The sequence below is a fragment of the Dromiciops gliroides genome, chromosome 2 (assembly GCF_019393635.1).
Source record: "Dromiciops gliroides isolate mDroGli1 chromosome 2, mDroGli1.pri, whole genome shotgun sequence".
NCBI lineage: Eukaryota > Metazoa > Chordata > Mammalia > Microbiotheria > Microbiotheriidae > Dromiciops > Dromiciops gliroides.
Window position 1 is genome coordinate 269089071 of NC_057862.1, and position 23571 is coordinate 269112641.

The 23571-nt window shown below is 39.3% G+C and overlaps 1 protein-coding gene across 11 annotated transcripts in view; it reads right to left on the reverse strand.

Annotated features, from left to right (window-relative positions):
• Positions 1 to 23571, reverse strand: part of RALGAPA1 (Ral GTPase activating protein catalytic subunit alpha 1) — a 304015-nt gene that overhangs the window by 217030 nt on the left and 63414 nt on the right. For all 11 annotated transcript variants that reach the window (XM_043989575.1, XM_043989574.1, XM_043989567.1 and 8 more), the window contains exons 10-11: positions 19110 to 19349; positions 10977 to 11174 (exon numbers count right to left, since the gene is read on the reverse strand). In XM_043989575.1, coding sequence (XP_043845510.1) covers positions 10977 to 11174; positions 19110 to 19349 — 438 coding nt within the window. The remainder of the gene's footprint in view (positions 1 to 10976; positions 11175 to 19109; positions 19350 to 23571) is intronic.

Here is a 23571-nt window from a genome sequence, read left to right on the forward strand (position 1 = left end):
CCCCTAAGTTAAAGAAAAATAAAAATCTGTGTAATAAATATGCACATTGCTCATGTCCAAAAGTATTTGTTTTGAGTCCATCAACTCTCTGTTAGGAATGAATAGTTTGCTGCATCATCAATCCTTTCAAATCATAATTGGTCATTGCATTGGTCAGAACAGCTCCCTATATGGCAAGAATTACTTGGAAAACTGAATAGAAATCTAGCAGAAATTATGTGCAGACCAAAATCTTACACTATATACTACAATAAATTATAAATGGATTGAGTAAAAGTAATATTAAAAAAAATCTCAAGAGAAGCAGATCATATACCTTTCACCATTATGACTAGAGGGTGAATTTTTTTTTCATTTTTTTGTCTTTAGAAGGTAAATTTTTAGCCAAATATTGAATAGAGATGATTATAAAAGACAAAAAGACAATTTTGATTAAATGAGGCTGAAAAGTTCTGTACAAGCAAAGTTAATGCAAGCAGGATAAGGGACGAAGAATGAAAACAATCTTCCTATCAAATATCTTTGAAAAGGGTCTGATTTCCAAGCTATAAAGATAATTAACATCTATATGGATATATACCTGTGTATGTGTATATATGTATATGTACACACACATATATGTATGTTAATATGACCAAAAGCCATTCTCCAATTTTAAGGGGTAAAAGTACCTCAGAAGTACCATCTGCCACTGTGGTCTCTCCCTCTCAATGGAGAGTGGAGACTTGCCTTACAGAAGTTGTAGGAAGGCATCCAGATCATACATCTCTTCATTTCTCACCAAGCTACAATTCTCTACACTTGAACATGCCCCAGGAAACTCTTCATCTAGGAAGATCACTTCCACCCTAGAACTCAAACCGTAGAACTTCCCCCTGCCCTTAGGACTGCTATCTCTTGAAGGTGAAGGATCCCTTCCAGCACCTCCACTTAAGGAGGTTACCCAGGCCAATCATCTCTTCATTTCCCACCAGGAAATGTCCTCTGGACATCTCCTTCATGTCCCACCCTTTTCAGCTTGCTTTTATGTTTTATTTTCCCCATTACAATTGTTAACAAATGACCCCCAGGTCCATAAAAGGACCTGAAATGAAACAGAGTCTGATACACCAATCAAATGCATTTATTGTCTGAGAAAAAGACTTGTACGGGAGAGAAGATCCTACAAGAGAGCAGAGAAGATGAGTTCTCAGCTGTTCAAAAAGGATTGGGAAAAGGGGTGAGATAATATAGTTTCTAGAAGCTTTCAGAAGGGGAACCAGGAGGTGAGGGTGGGGTTAATGGAGAAGACTTCCCTAGATGAGATAAAATAGGGAGTAAGGTGTTTGGAAAGTCCTGAGTCTGCAGCTACTGCTCAAGGCTGCCCTTGGAATGTTCAAGACTGGTCGAGCCTCTCAGGCATCTCCAAGGTTATATAGAGTTGACTTGGAAAAGGAATCACTAGTGTGTCAATCAGATCTGAGCCTCAGAAACCCTTCTGGGTTTTGCCTGTGCTGAGGGTGCAGAGCACCCCAGAAGTTCTCTGGGACACACCAAGGAATCTTGTCCTTGAGAAACTAAACCAGAGGACAGATAAGCTTAGAGAGATAAGCGGAACCAATTTGGACTGAGCTAGCTTTGGGACTTCATTCTGGTCTCCCTTACCCCTGGGGAGATAAGTTTGGGTGTGGCTGCTGCCTTTGTAGAGATGGCTTGAGAGATCCGTAGCCACCCCTCACCAATTCCCCCAGCTACCACCAGTGGGGGATGGTCCTCCCTCACTAAAGGAACTTTCCACAGTCAAATGGTCACCCCTCCCCTCATCAGTCCTCTATAAAAGGACCTGCCAGTCTCCTGCTCAAGGAGACTGGTACCTCAGAGCCACATGCTTTGTGCCTTTCTCCCCAAGAGAAGTCCAAGCATTTCTCTTGGTTTCCCTTCCCTTTCCTTCCCCCCCCCTTCCCTTGCCTACCATCTTATTCTAACTGCTTTTGTGAGCAAGAGGGTATAATTCTTTAAAGAGGAATTCCTAAGAACCACAACCCCTAACACCCAAACCCCATACCCCATTTCTCCCCATAACATTTTGGTGGCCTGTACAGGGAAAAAGGAAATTTCCTCTCTCCTCTTGGCACACAAAACCGGAGGGGGGTGGGAACCTCCTTTCTGGGTTTCCTTTCTCCCTCTCCCACCTGACTCAACCTCCCATTCGAGTCACAGAGAGGTAGAGAGAGGGTCAGCTTCCACGAGACAGCTGAGGGCAGCCTGGGTCTCCCTCCCTCGCTGAAAGCTCAGCCAGATGTCTGGACCACACTTGGCACACAAAGACCCTCCTTTCTTGGTTTCTTTTCTCCCTCTCCCACCCAACTCAACCTCCTGTTTGAGTCACAGAAAGGGAGAGGCAATCGGCTTTTGCACGCGACAGCAGACAGGCAGCCTGGGTCTCCCTCCCTCACCAAAAGTTCAGCGAGATGTCCGAACCACGGTTGGACCCTCAGACTCCACGTTTCTGGGTAAGAACTTTTGTGCTTGTGTGTCTACCCCTTGCCAGCATTCTGTGACTGAGACTCCTCTTTGTCCACCGGCTGATCTCAGAACCAATTCCCTGTGCCCTCCACAGCCAAGCTCCGGCCACATGGGGAGGGGATGTCAGTATCCTTCTATCCTGCTCTACCCCATTTACAATCTGGGAGAACTCTAATATGTTCCCATTTCTCCTGTTTTTTTCCATTCAGCAGCCGATCCCATCTGCTTTACCTAATCTGCAGCCACCTACACCCATCTCCTTTTCCCCATCTCCACCCATGCTACAGCCAAAGACTTTTTCCCTCCCGCACCTACTCCACAGCCAAAGGCTGTTACCCCTCCCCCACTGGGCCCTCCGCCCAATCCTCTGTCTGGGCCTCCACCTGAGCTACCTCCCCAACAGGCTTCACCAAGGTCCTTACCAGCATCTCCCACTGCTTCCCTGCTTCCATTAAGGGAATTTCCCATTGGGAAGGGCACAACATTAAGGCATGTTCCTTTTTCCATAAGCAGGTTATCTCAGATAAAAGAGAAATTGGGGAGTTACTCAGAGAACCCCACAAAGTTCATAGATGACTTTAAGTCTGTGACATTAGAGTTTGATCTTTCCTGAACTGATCTGCAAATTATTCTTGCCAGCTGTTGTACCCCTGATGAGAAAAAACAGATTTGGGACCTGGCTGTAAAAGTTGGAGATGAACACTCGCAGGTTGGAAATTGGGTTGGGGTCCCCGGATTTACAGCTGTCCCAGTTGTAGAACCGAGATGGAACTATGATAACAGGGAAGACAGGTCACCTGCCTGGTTGAGGGAATGAGGAAGGGGGTTAAGAAACAAGTCAATTATGAAAAGGTGAAGGAGATAATACAGGGGTCTGATGAAAATCCTGCTGTCTTCATGAGGCACTTAGTGGACACTCTGAAAAAATATACCAACCTAGACCCCCAAAGAGATGTAGGAATAACTGTCCTCAATGTTCATTTTATCAACCAGTCTGCTCCTGACATTAGGAGAGAGAGAAATCCAGAAGTTAGACTGGGGTCCCCATATCCCATCCTCACAACTCCTTGATATTGCTTTTAAGATTTTTAATAGGGGCAGCTAAGTGGTGCAGTGGATAGAGCACCAGCCCTGGAGTCAGGAGGACCTGAGTTCAAATCCGGCCTCAGACACTTAACACTTACTAGCTGTGTGACCCTGGGCAAGTCACTTAACCCCAACTGCCTCACTTTAAAAAAAAAAAAAAAGATTTTTAATAACAGGGACCTTGCAGTAGCCAAAGAGAAAGAAAAGATGGCTCGTGCCTGCTCCATGGACCAAGCTTCTATAATAGCAGCAGCAGTAAACTGGGACACAGAAGTGGGGGACACCACATGAAGGTGAGGCCAGCTCTCCTACCTCTTTATCCCCAGGGCAGCACCCAAGAGATTGGCCTGGCCAAAGCTGGACATAGGAGGCAAGCCTAGGAATGGTTTTGGGGCAACCTCTGTCTTACTCTCTCGTTCAGGTCCTAGCATTCAATCAAGACACAAAGTGGGGATGGGGTAAAAGGACTCTAAAATGTAGACACTGCCTCTCACAGAACTAGGCTTTGATCTGATTACTTAACTCTGATAAAGCAGGCCACACCCTGTTTTGCATTCAGCCTTTCCAGCTTCCACTGGAAAAAAAATCAGTCACACTTTGCTCCTGATCTGATAAAGTCCCTTTTTGTTTCTGCTCTGGTCAGTTTTAATTTTTTTGTTTAAGTCTGTTCCATCTAGGTTCAAGGATTCATGGCACTGTGCCTAACGTGTCGCCTCTGGACCCTCTGGGCCTCACAGCTTCTCACCTGGGGACCAGGCCTTCTCCACTTCTCTCCCCTCCCCCTCCCTTGCGCCATGATTTCTTCGACCCCCAGTCAGCATGAAGCAGTTTCAGAAGAATCTTCATCCCCTTTCCTTATATATAGAAAAGTGGGGAATGTTGAGGGTGCAGAGCACCCCAGAAGTTCCCTGGGGTACATCAAGGAATCTTCTCTTTGAGAAACTAAACCAGAGGACAGATACCCCTAGAGAGAGATAAGCTGAACCAGATCAGACTGAGCTAGCTTTGGGACCTCCACCCTTCATTCTGATCTCCCTGGGGAGATAAGTTTGGGTGCGGCTGCAGCCTTTGTGTCCAGAAAAGAGAGATGGCTTGAGAGATCCATAGCCACCCCTCACCCAACTCCTCTAGCCACCACCAATGGTGGATGTTCCTCCCTCACTAAAGGAACTTTCCGTAGGCAGATGGTCACACCCCCATCAGTCCCCTATAAAAGTACCTGCTGGTCTCCTGCTCAAGGAGATTGGTAACTCAGAGTCACGTGCTTTGTGCCTTTCTCCCCATGAGAAGTCCAAGGATTTCTTTCATGGTTTCCCTTCCCTCCCCCCTTCCCTTCCCTTGCCCCTAAATAAACTACCATCTTATTCTAACTGCTTTTGTGTGCAAGAGGGTATAATTCTTTAAAGAGGAATTCCTAAGAACCCCAAACCCTCACCCCATTTCCCCCATAAAACCTGGCTGGTTGTATAAATTCCAATGTCCTGCTCCCCTGTAAAGAAGGGACGCTCCAACATATCTAACAATTTATTACACTCAATACACAGCCCAGGTCCATAGAATATAAGTTCTTAGAGGGCAGGGATCATCTATCTTTTTGCTTGTATTTTTATTCCCAGTACCTGGTACATAACAGGCCCTTAAAAAAATGTTTGTTGACAGTCTGAAAAGATAACAAGAAATTATTCTCAAGATAATTTCAAACTAGTAAATCATATGGAAAATTGCTCCAAATTAATAATTATAAAAATAATGCAAAACAAAATACTCCTGAGGTTTTACCTCCCACCCATTAAATTGGAACACTTAAACATTGTTTCTGGATCTAAAAATTAGTTGAACCATTCTAGAAAGCAATTTGCAATTATTCAGAGTTAAAAAGAAACCATGACTCAAACTCCACAGCTAGGCATATGCCCTGATGACGTAAATCACAAAATGAAACACCTTACGTATACCAAAATATTTAGAGCAGAACTTTTTATAGTAGGAAAAAAAACTGGAAACAAAGTAGATGTCCATTGATTAGGGAGTAGCTAAACAATTTGTGGTACATGAATCTAATGGAATATTATTGTGCTATAAGAAATTATTAATATACAAATACAGAGAATCATGAAAAGGCTAATATGAACTTATGCGATGTGACAATGACTAAATCAACATAAAAGGGGTAACACCACCACAATAGAAATTGAATAGAAACACTGAAATTATAAGGACTGAGCTTGGCACCAAAGAAGAGATATGAGACTTCTCCCTGCTTCTTTGTGGAAGTGAGGAACCACGGAACTGAAACACATAATTTCATATTAGGCTTTTTAACATATTTTGCTTAGATTTAAATTTTTCCTTTCTTTTTAATTCCTTATTAAAAGAGATCACTCTCTAGGTAAGGGTTAGGAGAGGAACACAGTGGGAAATAAGGGTGAAAATGTAAAAAGAGATCAATAAAAATTTATTTTAAGTGGAAACAAAATTCAAACTGTGAGATTAAAATTGGATATTAGATCATAAATCTCCCCTACTTAACCTTTCCCTTAATTTATCTCCCAGACTAGTAAATGGAAGAAGCTTCTGGTTTTCTAGTTAGAGCTTTTATTGTATGGTAGTCACAAGGTGATGTTGATTAAAAGGATAGGAAAGTAGAAATACAATACAAATCGTCTTAAGTCTAGGCTTAGTCTATGTTCCATATAAAACTCACCAAAAGCCGAAGGCCACCTTTGGGGAGAGAGACCGAGTCAAGCACGTGCTGTTAACCGAGAGCCGGGCCGAGTCAAACTCCAGTCAGCGTCTGTCTGTGCAGCGCAGCCAGGAGACGAGCGGAGCAGGAAAAAAGACCCCACTTCCGTTCTCTCCTTGCCTTTTAAGCTTGCACCCCGGAAGTCGAGTGCTCAGCAGGCAATCAGGCATGCGTCGCAGGCGGACTGGTGTGCATAGCTCATGCTGTTGGTCTCCTCCCCAAAAGGGTGGTCCTAAAAAAAAACTGGCGTCTCTCCATTATCTAACCGACTGTTAAAACTTTTTACCACAAATCCAGTAACTTATCTTTATAACTACTCAAGTGATTATGTATTTAAGTACTTTGTAACCACTCAAGTGGTTACTGACAACTTTCTATTGTTTGATGTTATGTTTATAGATTGATATCATATTTATAATGATAGGACTCTAATATGGAATCACTTAGTTTAAGTGGTTTTCATTCCCATAGAAGCACATAAATAAAAACAGACGGTTTGTACTTTTCCATCATTAATTCTCTGTCAAGGCTTGAAGCTTTTTGATTGGATGAGCTCTTGACCTCCAGCAGAACCTTGAGTCATTCTTCTTTTGCTGCCTTAGATAATGTTAGCTGTTGTACCATTTTGTGGTCCTAATAAAGAAACTCCCCTATCTAAGACTCACCCAAACCTGGTATTGATGAGGAACCCTGAGAACTTTTCCACCACATCTGGGTCTGATTAGGAATGTTCCCTCTACCATTTGGCACTGATTTTCTGTTCTCAACCAACCCCATTAAGGTATCTAATCTCGCCATGAAAACCCCAAATTTGGGAATATTTCCTCCCTGACATGTGTCCCCCCTTAAACAAGGAGTTTCTTGTATCCATGAGAATGAACCTTTGACTGTTTATATTGTCATATAGTATGTGTGCATATGCTGTTTGCCTGTTTGCTGTCACATAATAAAAAAAACTTTTGATTGTATCATTTTCCTGAGTACAAATTTTCTAGAAATTCCCAAACCCAGGTATTTATTTTAAACCAAACTGTGAGGCTGAAAAAATTGTATGGCTGAAAACTAGCTCATAAATCCCATCTGGGTCACCAATCTGAGAAATTATATCTGAGAATGATAGCTGGAAACTCCTGGCTGGCTGGCTATCTGAAAGTTTCTATAGCTCAAATCAGCTGGCTCAGCATCTGACTACTGCTAGCTGCCTATCTGTAGGCTATTAGCTGCCTAAGCCAGTCTGTAGGCTTTTATCTGCCTAGCCAATCTGTAAGGGCCAGCCCCCTTCCCAACTGCTTCTCCCAGACTGATAAGAAAAAGTCTCTTTCAATTTAAAGCAAAAACCAGGGTTTATTGATAAGAATAAACTTAGATATAAGGATACAGAAAAGTAAAATATATGATCTGACTGCATTTAACTTTCTCGCCTGCCTCTGTGGCTGTGAAATCTCCAACTGGATCTCAACTGTGGGTGTGGCTGGCCCCTTCAGCCACACCTCACTTGGACCAGTTCACCTCCCTCTCTCTAGCTCCCTGCTTGCGCTTTCTTGTCCCCTTCCTCTCTCAGTCGCGTCCCCCTTTCTCCCTGCCTCTCCTTTCTCAGTCCTGCCTCCTATGTCTCTACACCCCCAGGCTATAAAACCCTTGTCTCCCCTGAACCTCTGGCTGGCCGAGCCCACACACACCAAGCTAATTTGCTGGTGCCCCCAGGCTGCATGGAGTCCCTGTGCCTGGTGCACCCAGAGGCTGGGGCTGGGAGGAGGAACCCGGGGGCGTGCTGAGGGTTCCCCTGCATTTCCCTGCTGAGCAGGGCATGGGCTGGGCATGGCGCTCAAGGCTAATTTTAGCCCCTTACAAGGCCAAATAAAGGGGCAGGGGGTGGAATAATAGATTATAAAGGGCTCTGATCACCAGAGGATTTTGTATTAGATCCTGGAAATGATAGGGAGACACTGGAATTTACTGAATAGAGGATGACACAGTTAGACTTGCACTTTAGGAAAATCACTTTGGTACCTGAATGGAAGATGGATTAGAGTGGAGAGAGTTCTATCAAGAGGGTATAGCAATAATCCATACATGCAGTGATTAGGATCTACACCAAAGTGGTGGCAACATCAAAGAGGATTAGAAATAAGAGTTGAACAGTATCAACAACACTGTGTGATGATCAACTGTGATAGACTTAACTCTTCTCAGCAATACAATGATCCAAGGTAATGCCAAAAAATTCATGGTAGAAAATGCTCTCCACATTCAGAAAAAAAAAACAAAATTATGGAGTCTGAATGCAGATTGAAGCATACTATTTTTACTTTTGTTGTTGCTTTTTTGTTGCTGTTGTTTATTCTTTCTTGCATTTTTTCCTTTTGTTCTGATTCTTCTCTTACAATATGACTAATGTGGAAATATGTTTAATATGATTGTAATGTATAACCTAAAAAAAAAAAAAAAGAAAAAAAGAAACAGGATTTGAGCGACAGTGAAGAGTCAAGAATGACACCTAGGTTCCAAGCTAGGTTGTCAGGATGGTGATGCCATTGACAGTGGTAGTGAAGTTCAAAATGGGGTTGGGTTTAGAAGAAAAGACAATAAATTCAGTTGTAGAAATGTTAAGTTTAAGATGTCTACCAAACATCTAGTACAAGATGTCTGAAAAGAAGTTTGAGATGAAAGACCAGAGATTAGCAGAAAGGTTAAGACTAAGTAAATTTAAGAATCATCAGCACAGGGCAGCTAGGTGGTGACTAGCCCTGGAGTTCAAATCCAGTCTCAGACACTTGACACTTATTATCTCTGTGACCCTGGGAAAGTCACTTAACCCTCATTGCCTGGTTAAAAAAAAAAAATCAGCAGCATAAAGATGATAATTAAATTCAGAGAAGCTAATGAGATTGTCAAGTGAAGTAGCATAGAGAGAGAAGAGAACCCTGGATAGAGCCCTGTAGAATACCTATGGCTAAAAGGCAAGATTTAGATGAGGATCCAGCAAAAGAGACAGAGAAGAAGCCACCAGAGAGAAGGAATCATTTGCCTAAGTGATAAAGCTATCTAAAAACGCAGGTGCTTTCTTCAATTCACTTATTAACTAATAAATACTTTTTAAATACTAAGTATGAAGCACTGTGCTAGTCATTACATAGGTACAAAGAAGTGTAAGATATGTTCTCTGCCCTCAAGAAATTTAAATTAACCTAGATGGGGATACAAGACCTAATATTTGAAAAGTTTTTTAAAATAATATGACTATAATTCAACTCAACAAAATTGCATATACTTATTTGCCGAATGAATGGTATGAGAAATAAAATAAGGAAGAGAGAATAAGAAACTATAACTACCAAAAACAATATACTAGTTCCAAGAAGACATCATTATTCTCCATTCCATAACCCTAATGACCATGTAATAAATCTGTATTGCCTTTCAAAAAACACAATTTTAATGTATACATCAATTAGTAAATAGCATTTAACTATTAGCATTAAAAAAAACAACCTTCCATTTTATGTTGTGATAAAATAACAGGATTTGGCAGATGCCCAGGGGCATCTGAAGAATGATTTGGAATTGACCAAATTGGGTGAGACTGAGAGACTGACTTAGAAGCTACTTAAGGATGATTAAATAGAGACCACACCTGGCTGGCCCTGAGTGGGGTGTTGTTCTCAGAGGCTGTGGACTATGACATCAACAAGAGACCACCCTCAACCAATCAGCTTGAAGGATGACCCCTTCTGAGAAGGGAGACAGGAAGTAGGAAGGGAGGTTAGTTCCCTAGCTCTGACCTCCCTTTTCATTTAGGAAAGAATAGGCAAAGTAGATCTCTTTCTTGTTACACATGTTCCTTTTACTAACCCCTAATATACTTTAATAAATGCTTAATGCCCAAAGACTGGTGCTAAAGCTTCTAATTTAAGGCAACCACACATTAGATTTTTAGACATCACAGTTAGATTTTAAACATCACAATGTGTATTATCAAATAATAGTGTCACATTTCATGAGTGATGAAAGGTAAAGGTAAAGCTTTATTAACTAAATTATAAACTGTATTGAATTATATTTTATTTTCCTAATTGGCAAAAAAAAAATGACATTGTGTGAAGTTTAAAATCTAACATATATCCTTACCTTCCCCCCCCCCACCCCGCCCCAGTTTGGGGAGGAGGGGGAAGCTAGTTAAGATTTACTAATAAATTCAGCAACAGTTTAGGCTTTTAAGTATTTATTAAAGTTAGTGAAGAGAAACAGTGAGCACAGATCTCTGAAAGAATGGAAAAACCTAGCTCAAATCTATACAGGATAGATAGAAAGAAAACCCTCCTTAACCTAGCAGCTCAGGCTTCCAAAGAGAGGGAGAGTCCCAGCCGGTTCTCCTGGAAGCCCCCTGTAGAAGAGGAAGCAGCTCCAAGCTAATTGGCTGGTCCATTGATTGACATGACTTACAGGCAGTTCTATGAATAGAGGCAAATTCCGGGGCACCAGGCAACTTCCAAGATACTAGTTACATGCTTTCTCGCCAGGGGGCGGCACCCTGGTTCTCACAATTGACACAATTATAAAACAGAAGTGAACAAGTTCTGTATATGATGATAGCTATAGATATATAGATAGGTATACACACACACACATATTTTCATTTTACCTCCTCTTTTTCTTTTCCTTCTTCTGATAAAACGTCAGGTTCTACATCACTTTCAATGCAAGGTAAATTTGTAGAAGTAATCTCAATTTCTTCAGGCTCTTTCATGAACAGAGGTTTCTCCTCCTGCTGAATCCATTCCTGATACACTTTCACCACTCTCCTCATAGCAGCTGCTTCACAAATTGGTAATAAAAATGCCTGGTAAAAAAACACAAAAACATTATGACAGATAATGTCACATTCTCCTTTGCTGAAGTAGCAGTTGTGTATTTATTGTGATACAGAATGTAAGATATAAAAATTTTCCAAATCATTAAAACCAATTAAGTTGCGGTCTGAATGACATTTTCTCTCATTTTCAAACATGAATTCTCCTGAAATTCTCATGAAATTAATGAATAAATGAAAGAATTATTAAGCACTTACTATATCTAGACACTGTGCAGATACAAAAGTGAGACAAGTACCAACCTCAAAGAGTTTACATTCTTTTTGTTTGTTTTTTGTTTTTAGTGAGGCAATTGGGGTTAAGTGACTTGCCCAGGGTCACACAGCTAGTAAATGTTAAGTGTCTGAGGCCGGATTTGAACTCAGGTACTCCTGAATCCAGGGCCGGTGCTCTATCCACTGCACCAGCTAGCTGCCCCCAAGAGTTTACATTCTAATAATGGGAGACAACACATAGAAGGAGTGGTAACCAGGAAAAGGGGCATGGTATAGACAAGGATTCTGAGTGGAACAGTAGGTTAGACAATTGGTAGGCTTTTTCTAAAAGCAACAGTAGTATTGATTGGATGAGATTTCCCAGAGCAAAGGATTCGAAGCAGGGTGGAGAATACCCATATCAAGTCAGAAAACTGCTAGAATCAAAGAGCAGGGTTGGGTCTGAGGACAGCTAAATGTAGTGAAACGGACAAGTAGGTGGCACAGTGATACAGTGCTGGGCCTGGAGTCAGGAAGACTCATTTTGCTCATTCAAATCTGGCCCCAGACCTAGCTGTGTGTCCTTGGGCAAGTCATTTTACCCTCTTTGTCTCAGTTTTCTCATCTGTAAAATGTGATAAAGAAGGAAATGGTAAACCACTCCAGTATCTTTGCCAAAAAAACTCCAAATTGAGTCATGAAGAATCAGATGTGACTGAAAAAAATGAACAACAGATATAGTAAGGCCTCACCAACCAAAGTATCTATGTTGGAATGCCAATGAACCATGGTTCATGCAATAATACATCTGAAGTTTCAACATAATATTTTATTTTTCCACTTATATCAATGATGCAGGAGGGAATGACCTCAGGAGAGAATGAAAATTATATTTAATGTAAAACTCTTTAAAAAAGAAATTGAACAAACTATAAATGAACTTCTAAGAGAAAATCTGGCAGGACCCCTTCATTTTCTATTTTTAAAAATAGTGTATGTAGTATTGGTATTTATTGATATTGACTGATAATTGTTAAGGGCTAAAATTCTAGCTAGTCTGTCTAAAATATCTAATGAGTGGTCGCCAATAAATTATAAGCTTTAGCAAGAGTTAGACTTTTAAGCATTTATTAAGGAGAATAAGAATTTGGTAAAGAGAGAGAGAAAGGCCTAGATTTCTATCTATTAAAGGGAGAGCACATTTTTAGCTCCCTTCTCCGCCAGCGTCCTCAGGAAAGGGCCCGAGACTGAGCGCCAGTCTCTTCCTTCCTCCTCCCACTAGCCCGCGTCACTTCCTGACTCCTGGTCTTGCCCTCAAAGACCTTCCCTTCATGGGCAGAACTCCTCTACAGTAAGTATCCAGCAGGTGGCGTTATTCCAATCGTTACATAATTTTAAAATAAAACACCCTAGGACCAGATGGATTTACAAGTGAACTCTACCAAATTCCTTATATGATGCAAACCCAGTATTAATGGGTTTTGGTGGGTTTTTTTTTTTTTTTAGTGAGGCAATTGGGGTTAAGTGACTTGCCCAGGGTCACACAGCTAGTAAGTGTTAAGTGTCTGAGGCCGGATTTGAACCCAGGTACTCATGACTCCAGGGCCGGTGCTCTATCCACTGTGCCACCTAACTGCCCCGGCAGTATTAATGTTTAAACCAAAGAGAGTAAAAAAACAGAAACAAAACAATAGGATAATATTGCTAATGATTTTTGATACAAAATTTTAAATTTAAAAATATGAACAAGGAGACTATAGCAGCATAAAATAAAGATTATACCATGAACAGGTCAAATTTATACCAGGAAAGTTGGGCTGGTTCAATATTAGGAAAGCTGAAAACAAAACTGACCATGATAATAATAATAATAAAATCATACAGTTATATAACTAGATGCAAAAAAGTTTCTGACAAGATAAATTTCACTTAAAATAATACAGGAAATCTAGTATTGGGGCCTTTACCTTCCAAGACACAGAAAGAAACTATATGAAAACAACTATAAAACATTCCATTCAAAAATACAGATCTAAATATTTGGAGAACGTCACTTGTTCAAAAGCCAATAAAATTAAAATCACAATTCAATTCAAAAATACAGATCCAAATTTTTTGGAGAATAATATCGATTGTTCAAAAGCCAATATTATTAAAATTACAATACTACTGGGGCAGCTAGGTGGCACAGTGGATAGAGCACCGGCCCTGGATTCAGGAGGACCTGAGTTCAAATCCGGCCTCAGACACTTAACACTTACTAGCTGTGTGACCCTGGGCAAGTCACTTAACCCCAACTGTCTCACCAAAAAAAAATAAAATTACAATACTACCTAAACTTACTTATTCAGTTGTATGCCAATCAAACTACCAAGGGATTAAATTTTAGAGCTGGAAAAAAAAAGAAAATTCATCTGGAGAAACAAAAAGTCAAGAATTTCAAGGAGGAAAAAAGTGAGAAGGAAGAGGTTCCAGCAGCACCAGATCTAAAACTATACTACAAAGCCATAATCATTAAAACAATATGAGGGGGGGCAGCTAGGTGGCGTAGTGGATAAAAGCACTGGCCTTGAATTCAGGAGGACCTGAGTTGAAAAATCCGGCCTCACACACTTGATACTTACTAGCTGTGTGACCCTGGGCAAGTCACTTAACCCCCATTGTCCCGCAAAAAAACAATATGAGAGGCAGCTAGGTAGTACAGTTACTACTTACTAGCTGTGTGACATTCCAGAGCCAAAATACATGTGTTATTGTGCAGCTAGGTGGCACAGTGGATAAAGCACCAACCTTGGATTCAGGAGGATCTGAGTTCAAATCTGACCTGAGACACTTGACACTAGCTGTGTGACCCTGGGCTTAACCCTCATTGCCCCACCAAAAGAAAAAAAAATGATGAGACCCTTAGAGGGAAGTTGCCACCTTTTTGGATTTTGTGATAGAGAAAAAGGAAAGCCAGGCATAGTCTAAAATGTACCTAGTTTTGGGAAAGCAAATTTCTAAGTGTTCTGACAATATCTGTAGATAGAATCTAATCATGCTATAAATATAACTCACTTAGATTTTAGCAAGAATTTGATAGTGTCTCATGCTATTCTTCTGGGTAAGATGAGAGTGCTCAGGAACTTACTAAAGAAAATCCCAATAAAGAGGAAAAATAGTTTTTGACTGAAGATACCAATGGGATATGTATACAAAAGGGCAGACAAAAGAGAGTATACATAAGAGTGTGGCATATCCCTGTAAAAATGGAAACAGAAGTGTTAAAGAATAAGTGGAGGGGCAGCTAGGTGGCACAGTGGATAGAACACCGGCCCTGGAGTCAGGAGTACCTGAGTTCAAATCTGGCCTCAGACACTTAATACTAGCTGTGTGACCCTGGGCAAGTCACTTAACCCCAATTGCCTCACTAAAAAAAAAAAAAAGTGGAGGTGAGGTACAAAATTTAAGGACAATTCAAAAGGGTTGGTATTGTTTTTTAAATTATGTTAAGTAGAAAGAAGAAGAACTGGGAAAGGATTGGACTGTTATTTGGGATAACTGTGTCAAGTCATTTAACCTTCATCATCCCACAAAAAAAAAGAAATGGAATGTTCTTTAGGGGAAGCTAGGTGCCGAAGTGCATAGAACATCAGCCCTGGTTTCAAGAGGACCTGAGTTCAAATCCGGCCTCAGACACTTGACACTTACTAGCTGTGTGACCTTGGGCAAGTCACTTAACCCCAACTGCCTCACCAAAAAAAAAAAAAGAAAGAAAGAAAGAAACTAGTTAGAGGGCTACCCTCAATAATTGCTAATGGATGAATATCACACAGGCAAGATGACTCCACTGGAAGTTCACAGGGAACTGTGAACTGTATTATTGCCTTCTATTATTAAACATTTCTGTCGATGTCTTCAATAGAGACATAAATGGCACACATTTATAAAATTTATACATAACACCAAGCTGGAAGGTATAGCCAACATACTCAATGACAGAGTCAGTTACACTCCACAAAAAATGTTGAAAGACTTGAAAATTGGGTTGAATCTAGTATGCTGAAATTCAATAAGAACAGATACAAAAATTACTAGAGAATGAATTCTTATGTAAGACAGAGGTGATGATAAAAAAATGAAATGGAAAATTTGCATTAAACAAAATTGAAAAGCTCGTGTACAAGCAGAATAAACACAGTTAAACTCAAAAGGGAAATAATTAAGGGGAAAAAAGCTTTCACAACAATTTTCTCTGATACAGATATAGTATTTGAGGTATATGTAGAATTAATAAAATATATGAAAACTGGAACCATTCTCAAATATAAAAATGATTAAATGATATGAACATGCAATTGGACAGGACACACATCCAGAAGTGGCATTCCAGGGTAGAAGTGGTAGAAGGCCCTGACCAATATACTGAGAAGAGTCAAGATCAGAAGCAAACAGTATCATGTGAATAATCCCAAGAAGAGCTTCTAGGCCAGTCTGAAGCCCGAAGAGGAATAACCAGAAGATGAATCATAGATAGAAGGGAAGCTTGCAACTCTGTCACTCTGTACCAGCAAAGTTGGTTTATACCAGCTGAGTCCAGTGACAACCCCAAACCCACATCAGTAACTTACAAAGCACAGAAAAAGAAGCAAAAGGCAATTAGACTCTGCCCTGGATCAGACCATTTGGGGAGCCTAAAAAATCTTGCATGTTCCCACCCTGAGCTATTTCTTAGAGGCTAAAACAATACAACACTCAATACTTCAAGAAAAGAGCAACAGTGAATAGAGCACCAGCCCTGTATTCAGGAGGACCTGAGTTCAAATTCAGCCTCAGACACTTGATACTAGCTGTGTGACCCTGGGCAAGTCACTTAACCCTCATTATTCTGCATAAAAATAAAAAAGAACGACAGGACCAAACTGGACCTTCCATCCTGATGTGCACAGAACCCAGCCAAAAGAAGACTAGCCAAAAAGTAAGCTGCAAGACTAAGCAAGCAAACAAATGAACAAAAAGAATCACAACATAAAAAGTTATTATGGTGACAGAGAAGCTCAAGACACAAATCCAGAAGAAAAAAAATTATTCCAAAGCATCTATAAGTAAAGCTTCAAAGAAAAAGAAAAAATTTGGGCAAAAGTACAACTAGAATTCCATAGAAAAGATGAAAGCAAGAATTTTAAAGACTTAAGAAATGTCTTCATCAATGAAATGAGAATACTTGAAGGAAAAAACTGGAAAGAAAATGAGTTAAGGAAGAAGGAATTGGAAAGGGAATTAACAGCACGGTACAAGAGGTCAAAAAAAAAATTGGGAGGAGCTAGGTGGTGCAGTGGATGAAGCACTGGCCCTGCATTCAGGAGGACCTGAGTTCAAATCCGGCCTCAGACACTTGACACTTACTAGCTGTGTGACCCTGGGCAAGTCACTTGACCCTCGTTGCCCCACCCAAAAAAAAAAAATCTTTGCCTGAGCAACAAACTTCCTAAAAATTTAGAATGGACCAAATAGAAGCTAATAACTCCATGAGGCAATGAGGCAACAAGAAATACCAAAACAAAGTCCAAAAATAGAATTAAAAAAGAAAAAAAAAGGTATCTCATAGCAAAAATAATTGACCTGGAAAAATAATTAAGGAGAAAAAAAATTTAAGAATCATTATACTATATGAGTTATTCCTCAATAACACATGGTCAAAGAATATGAAAAGGCAGTTTTCAGAAGAAGAAATCAAAGCTGTCAATGATCACATAAAAAAATGCAAGAAATGCAAATTAAAACAACTCGGGGGGCAGCTAGATGGCACAGTGGTTAAAGCACCGGCCCTGGAGTCAGGAGTACCTGAGTTCAAATCCGGCCTCAGACACTTAACACTTACTAGCTGTGTGACCCTGGGCAAGTCACTTAGCCCCCATTGCCCTTCGCAAAAAAAAAAAAACAAAAAAAAAACTGAAACTGAAACTGAAACTGCCAAGAAAAAAAAAAAGAATTAAAGCACCAAGGAGCCAGAGTAAGAATCTTAGATGATTGAGCAGCCACCACCATAAAGTACTGAAGGGCTTTAGAATACAATATTCCAAGAGGCAAAGGAAATGGGCTTACAGTCATGAAAAATTTACCCAGCAAAACTGAGTATGAAATTTCAGGGGATAAAACAGATCTTTAATAAAATAGAGAGCTTCTAAATATTACTGATGAAAAGACCAGAACTCTATAGAAACTATGAAGTTCAAACACAGGAATGAAGAGAAATATAAAAAGGTAAACACAAAAAAACAATGAATAGAATGATAAGAGACTATTAAATAAGGATAAACTACTTACATTCAAATACTGGGAGATGATACATGTATCTCATCTGAATCCTATCATTAGGGGTCACAAAGGAAATTTATAACCAGCCAAGGCCTGAATGATTATTACATCTTGATGAGCTAAAGAGATCTATAGAAAGAGAATAGGGCAGCTAGGGGGCACAGTGGATAGAGTGCTGGGCCTGGAGTCAGAAAGACTCACTGAGTTCAAATCTGACCTCAGACAATTACTAGCTGTGGTGACCTTTGGCAAGAAACCTTGTTTCCCTCAGTTTTTCCATCTGTAAAATGAGCTGGAGAAGGAAATGGCAAACCACTGCAGTATCTTTGCCAAGAAAGCCACAGATGGGGTCATGAAGAGTTGGATAAAACTGAAAAATGATTGAACAAGAGAATAGAAGAGAAATACAATGAGTATGGGGAAAATGGAAAGAAAGGAAAGTCAGGGGAAATTATGTCACATAATCCTTGTGTAGAATTAGTTGACCCCATAGCATACCAATACTGTCACAGGGTTTTCTTGGCAAAAATACCGGAGTGGTAAATGTCTCTATGCAGAAGTAGATAATGCTTAGAATGAGTTGAGACTCTCAAGCAAAGGAAAGGACAACAAAAAGAGGGTTTTCAAGTTATGATAGAATAAAAAGAAGGATCAGAGAAAGATAAGTCTGCTGTTCAGGACTGAAGGAGTAATTATAGTGGATGATGGAGAAAATGTGGAGTTCTTCAATCTCTTATTTACTTTTGTATTCTCTGCCAAGGAGAATACTTTTTAAGCTAAAAGAAAAAAAAAATAAAAATGGATAAAAGAGAGTTGATAACCAAGCCAAGCAGCAAACAGTAACAGAGCAATTACTTGCCCTTATGAGTCCAAGTCACCAGGTGCAGTAATACTACCCAAACAGGGCAGTGAAAAAACTGGTGGATCTTCTTGCAGAGCAAAGAACAGGAAATGACAAAAGAAATAATAGCAAGACCATTTATCTGGGAATATTAAGACTTAATCAACTGGAATTTTTTGGTAACTTGTAACCTCAATTACCTTACAATATCAGATAATAAGGCATTACTTTAACTTGTTCAGCAAATGGTAGGTTTTGGTAGTCTAAAACCTAAAGTATGAATATTTTTAAAGAGATTTTCAATGAAGCAGAAGAGGGAAGGTTTTTTAATTAAGAAAATATATAAATGAAAAATTATGACAAAATTTACTTGCAAAACCCAAAAAAATTATAAGTGCATATTTGAACCATGTATATGACCTTTTATTTCATGGAGCATACTTTTAAAGAACTAAAAACAACAAAGTATTTCAAAGAATAATCTACAAACTGACTTCAATAGCTAAAACTTAGTGAATATTTTAATATCAAAGGGTATGCTCTCAAAATTAGAAAGAACAAGATGCATTTACCTGTCGAAAGATCTCTGTGACAAAATTAACATGGCTTCTCTTAGAAGAAAAGACTTTTCGTACTATTTCAATGTCTGTGAGATGCTCTTCATCAATACTACAGAGACTAGATGAACTTGGTTCTCGCTCTGTAAGGGTACTTGTATTAGAATGGGACTGTTCTGGCTCTGTAGTTCTTTCTGTTCTATCAGAACTGTCATTTTTGTTTTCTTCTCTAGAAGCCAAACCAGCAGCTGCCCTCTAAAATTAAAAATTGAAAAAAAATAGCATATTTGTTATTATTTGTTAAAATGAAAAAATATTTGTTAATTCAATAGACATTTTAATAAAATCCAATTGTGGGTTAAGTCTCCTTTGCCTGGTACTAGGAATACAAGAGCTCTTATCCTCAAGAACCTTACACTCTTCTACAGGAAACAATTTACATTTACTTACCTGGGTACAGCATTTGAGGAAGGGAAAATGAACACCTAGAGGGATCAGGAAAAACTTCATGAAAGAAGGACCTGATACTTTAATCCACTCTTGGAGTAGTGAACTGGTCCAACCATTCTGGAGAACAATTTGGAACTATGCCCAAAGGGCTATAAAACTGTGCATACCCTTTGACCCAGTATCAAGATTAAGACTGTATCCCAAAAAGATTAAAGAAAAAGGAAAAGGACGAATATGTACAAAAATATTTGTAGCAGCTTTTTCTGTAGTGGCAAAGCATTGGAAATTGAGGGAATGTCCATCAATTGGGGATGGCTAAATAATTTGTAGTATAAGATTGTGATGGAATACTATTGTGTTGTAAAAAATGATGAGGATAGTTTCAGAAAAATCTGAGAAGACTTCTATGAACTGATGCAAAGGGAAGTGAGCAGAACCAGGAAAACACTGTACATGATAACAGCAACACTGTAACAATGATCAATTGTGAAAGATTTAGTTACTCTAATCAGTACAATGATCCATAACAATTCCAAAGAATTCATGATGAAAAAAAGCTCCCCAACACCCAGATAAAGAATGATAAACACTGCAGAAAGAAGCATACTTTTTTCCCATACTTGCTTTTTTACTTTCTGGCAACATGGCTAATATGGAAATATGCTCTGCATGACTTGACATATAGAGCTGATATACTGTTTGCTTTCTCAACAGATGGAGGGGCTAGAGGGAGATAGAATTTAGAAATCAAAATTTTAAAAAATTAATGTTAAACATAAATAATTTTTAAAATGAAAGAAGTAGCACTTGGGCTGAACAATAAAGAAAGTTAAGCATTTTAAGAGGCAGAATAAAGAGGAAATGAAACCTAGGTATGATAGAGAATCTGGGCAGAAGTTGAAGATGTGGGACCCCTGGATGTGATTAATTTGGCTGCAAAATAAGAGAGCAATGTTTAAGATGTCTGGAAAGATAGGTCAGGATCAAAGCATGGAGATATTTCCATTTTTTTTTCTATAGACTGTATGACTCCAATGAAAGCTTTTGAACACAGGAATGACATAATCAGATAGCTATGTTAGAATGAATTGGAAAACAGAGACTAGAATGAGGAAGAACCACCAAGAGGCTATTTCAATAGTACAAGAGATAAGTGATGGGGACTGTGGTGATATGCATAGAAATAAGGTAACAGATGTGTTAGAAATTGTGAAGAACTCTATGCAAATGATTGTAAATAAAGAGTGAGAGAAAAGAATGAGTCAAAAACGACTCTGAGGGTATAAAATGTAGGCAACTGAGATAGGAAAATCTGAAGAAGAGCCAAATTTATAGATAACAGGTTCAATTTTAGATATGTCTAGCTTAATATGCTTATGGGATTCTCTAGGTGGAGATATACAATATGCAATGGGTAAAAAGGGAACAGGGCTAGAAATATAGATTTTTGTAGGAGTTATGTGCATAAAGATTTTTGAATAGATGGGAAATAATGAAACTACCAAGAGAACATATAAAAGAGAAAAGCACAACCCAGGAAAGAGCCTAGGGGGCTAGGAGTCAGAATATATATGATGATATTTATTAAGAAAGAATAAAGACAGGAGGAAATTGAAAATATAAAGATATCATGGAAACCAAAAGATGAGAGATTATTCAGAAAAAGTAGAGATGAGTGGCTGTCAAAAACTGCATGAGAGGTCAAGAAGCCTGGGCACAGAGGAAAAGACCATTTGATTTAGCATTTGTAAACTTGGAAAAAACAGTTTCAGAGGATTGGTAGGTAGACTGAGAAGCCAGAACGTGAGGAGTTCAGAAGTGATTTGGTGGAAAAGTAGAGAGAGCAAGTATGAATGGACTATTTTCTAGGAGTCTGGGTAAGAAAGTAAAGTATTTAGCTGAAAAAAGGATTTCTATTTCTACTTTTGTGGAAGAAGGAACCAGAGAGAAGAACTGAAGACAGATAAAAAGGAAAGTGTGTTAGTAACTTGAAGAGAGGTTTGAACTAGTGAAGTAGGTCAGAATTTGAATGTGAGGAGAAATTCTACAAAATCTGCAAGAGAAAATGTGCAGAATAATCTTCAGGACTAGAGATAGATTCAGTTTCTACATCTAGGTTAAAAAAGAAGAGCAGGATCAATGACGATTAAAGATGATTAAGGAAAATAAATATTAGGGAGTATAACCTGAACGAGACTCAAGAAGGAGGAAAAAATAATTAGCAAGACAAAGACAATGAGGGGCAGCTAGGTGGCTAAGTGGATAAAGCACCGGCCCTGGATTCAGGAGGACCTGAGTTCAAATCTGGCCTCAGACCCTTGACACTTACTAGCTATGTGACCCTAGGCAAGTCACTTAACCCCAATTGCCTCACCCCCCCCCAAAAAAAAAAAGACAAAGGCAAGTGGAACAATAGGAGGGTGAAGGAAACTGATAAAGGGCACTGGAAGATGGGGCAAACTGGTGAAAAGTATAAAAGAATGATGCAAGGATGAAAGAATGATGGGTAGTGTTATGGCTGTGGATCTATGGAGAAAACAGAAAGATATTTGAGTGGAATAATTAATTTGCTTCATCCTAAAATTGTTCTACTTTCTTTGTCTTGTCTTGCCAATTACTTTCTTCTTATCCTTCTTCATCAGGTTCTACTTCCTAATTTTCCTTTATTTTCCTTAATCCTTTTTTATGCTCTTTGTCAGTAACCCTGATTCATTCTCTTTTAACACAGAATAATATCAAGGTTGATCTGGAGGGTACAGTAGACTCTTGAACAAGAAAGTGAAGACCACAGGGCCAAGGTTGTTTCCTAACAGCTTCCCAATGAAGGCAAGAGATGAAGAAAAATATCAATTAATCTGGGAAGTGAATGGCAGGCTTGGATGGTAGTACCTGAGAATGGGATCTGGAATTCTGGCTCACAAGCATACAACAAAGAATTGACAGATACCTGACCAGAAATTCAGGAACCAGATGGGAGAATATGATGGAGAACATTTGGGTGAAGGCAAAAGGAAGAAGAAATACAGATGATTTTGTCTCTTAAATTTACTACAGAATTTTCTACTTCTAGAATTTTCTTGGCCAGAAAGAAGAGATGAGATGTGTGAGAAACATCAACACCTGAGGACAGAAATATGATATAGTATATAGCTTCAATTCTTCAGCTATCTGTTGGTGCTCTTGATCTGCTAAAAGCCAGCTTCTTAACTTGCCTTAGTAACAACTTCTTCCTTCAAAAGGTTGAGTAGACAAGGAAAAATTCAATTCTAAATAATATTCTCACAAGGAGAAACTAGTTATTTTGGTAGAAATGACAGAAATGTCCAGAGTTAAGTGACTACTCCACCTTACAAACTATGATTAAGGGGAAAAAAATGAATTCTAGGCAGTCTGTCATACACCAAGGATTTCAAAGGGTTCAGAGAAAAGGTAACTCTACAAAAAGTGACTTTTACATTGAAAATTCAGACCCAACAGAACTAATATGGAGTTGATACCCAAGATAAGCAGAGAGCAACAGGCAGCCCTTACAAAATCCCATGCCATATGACACAAATGGGTCTTGAAAGAACTAGCAGTTGTGATTGTTCAATTACTGTCAGTGATATCTGAAAAATCACAGAAAACGACAAATGTTCTCATTTATAAAAAACTGAAGAGAATGGAACTTGCATATTATGAGTCAAAAGTTTGACTTTGATTCCTGGGAAAACTTTGGAAAGGATCATTAAAGAGATGGTTGGTAAAAAGGGAAGCAGTGACTACAAAGAGTCACCATGGCTTTATCAAAAACAGTTCACACGGGAGCAGCTAGGTGGTGCAGTGCATAAAGCACCGGCCCTGGATTCAGGAGAACCTGAGTTCAAATCCAGCCTCAGACACTTCACACTTACTAGCTGTGTGACCCTGGGCAAGTCACTTAACCCTCATTGCCAGAAAGAAAGAAAGAAAGAAAAAGAAAGAAAGAAAGAAAGAAAGAAAGAAAGAAAGAAAGAAAGAAAGAAAGAAAGAAAGAAAGAAAGAAAGA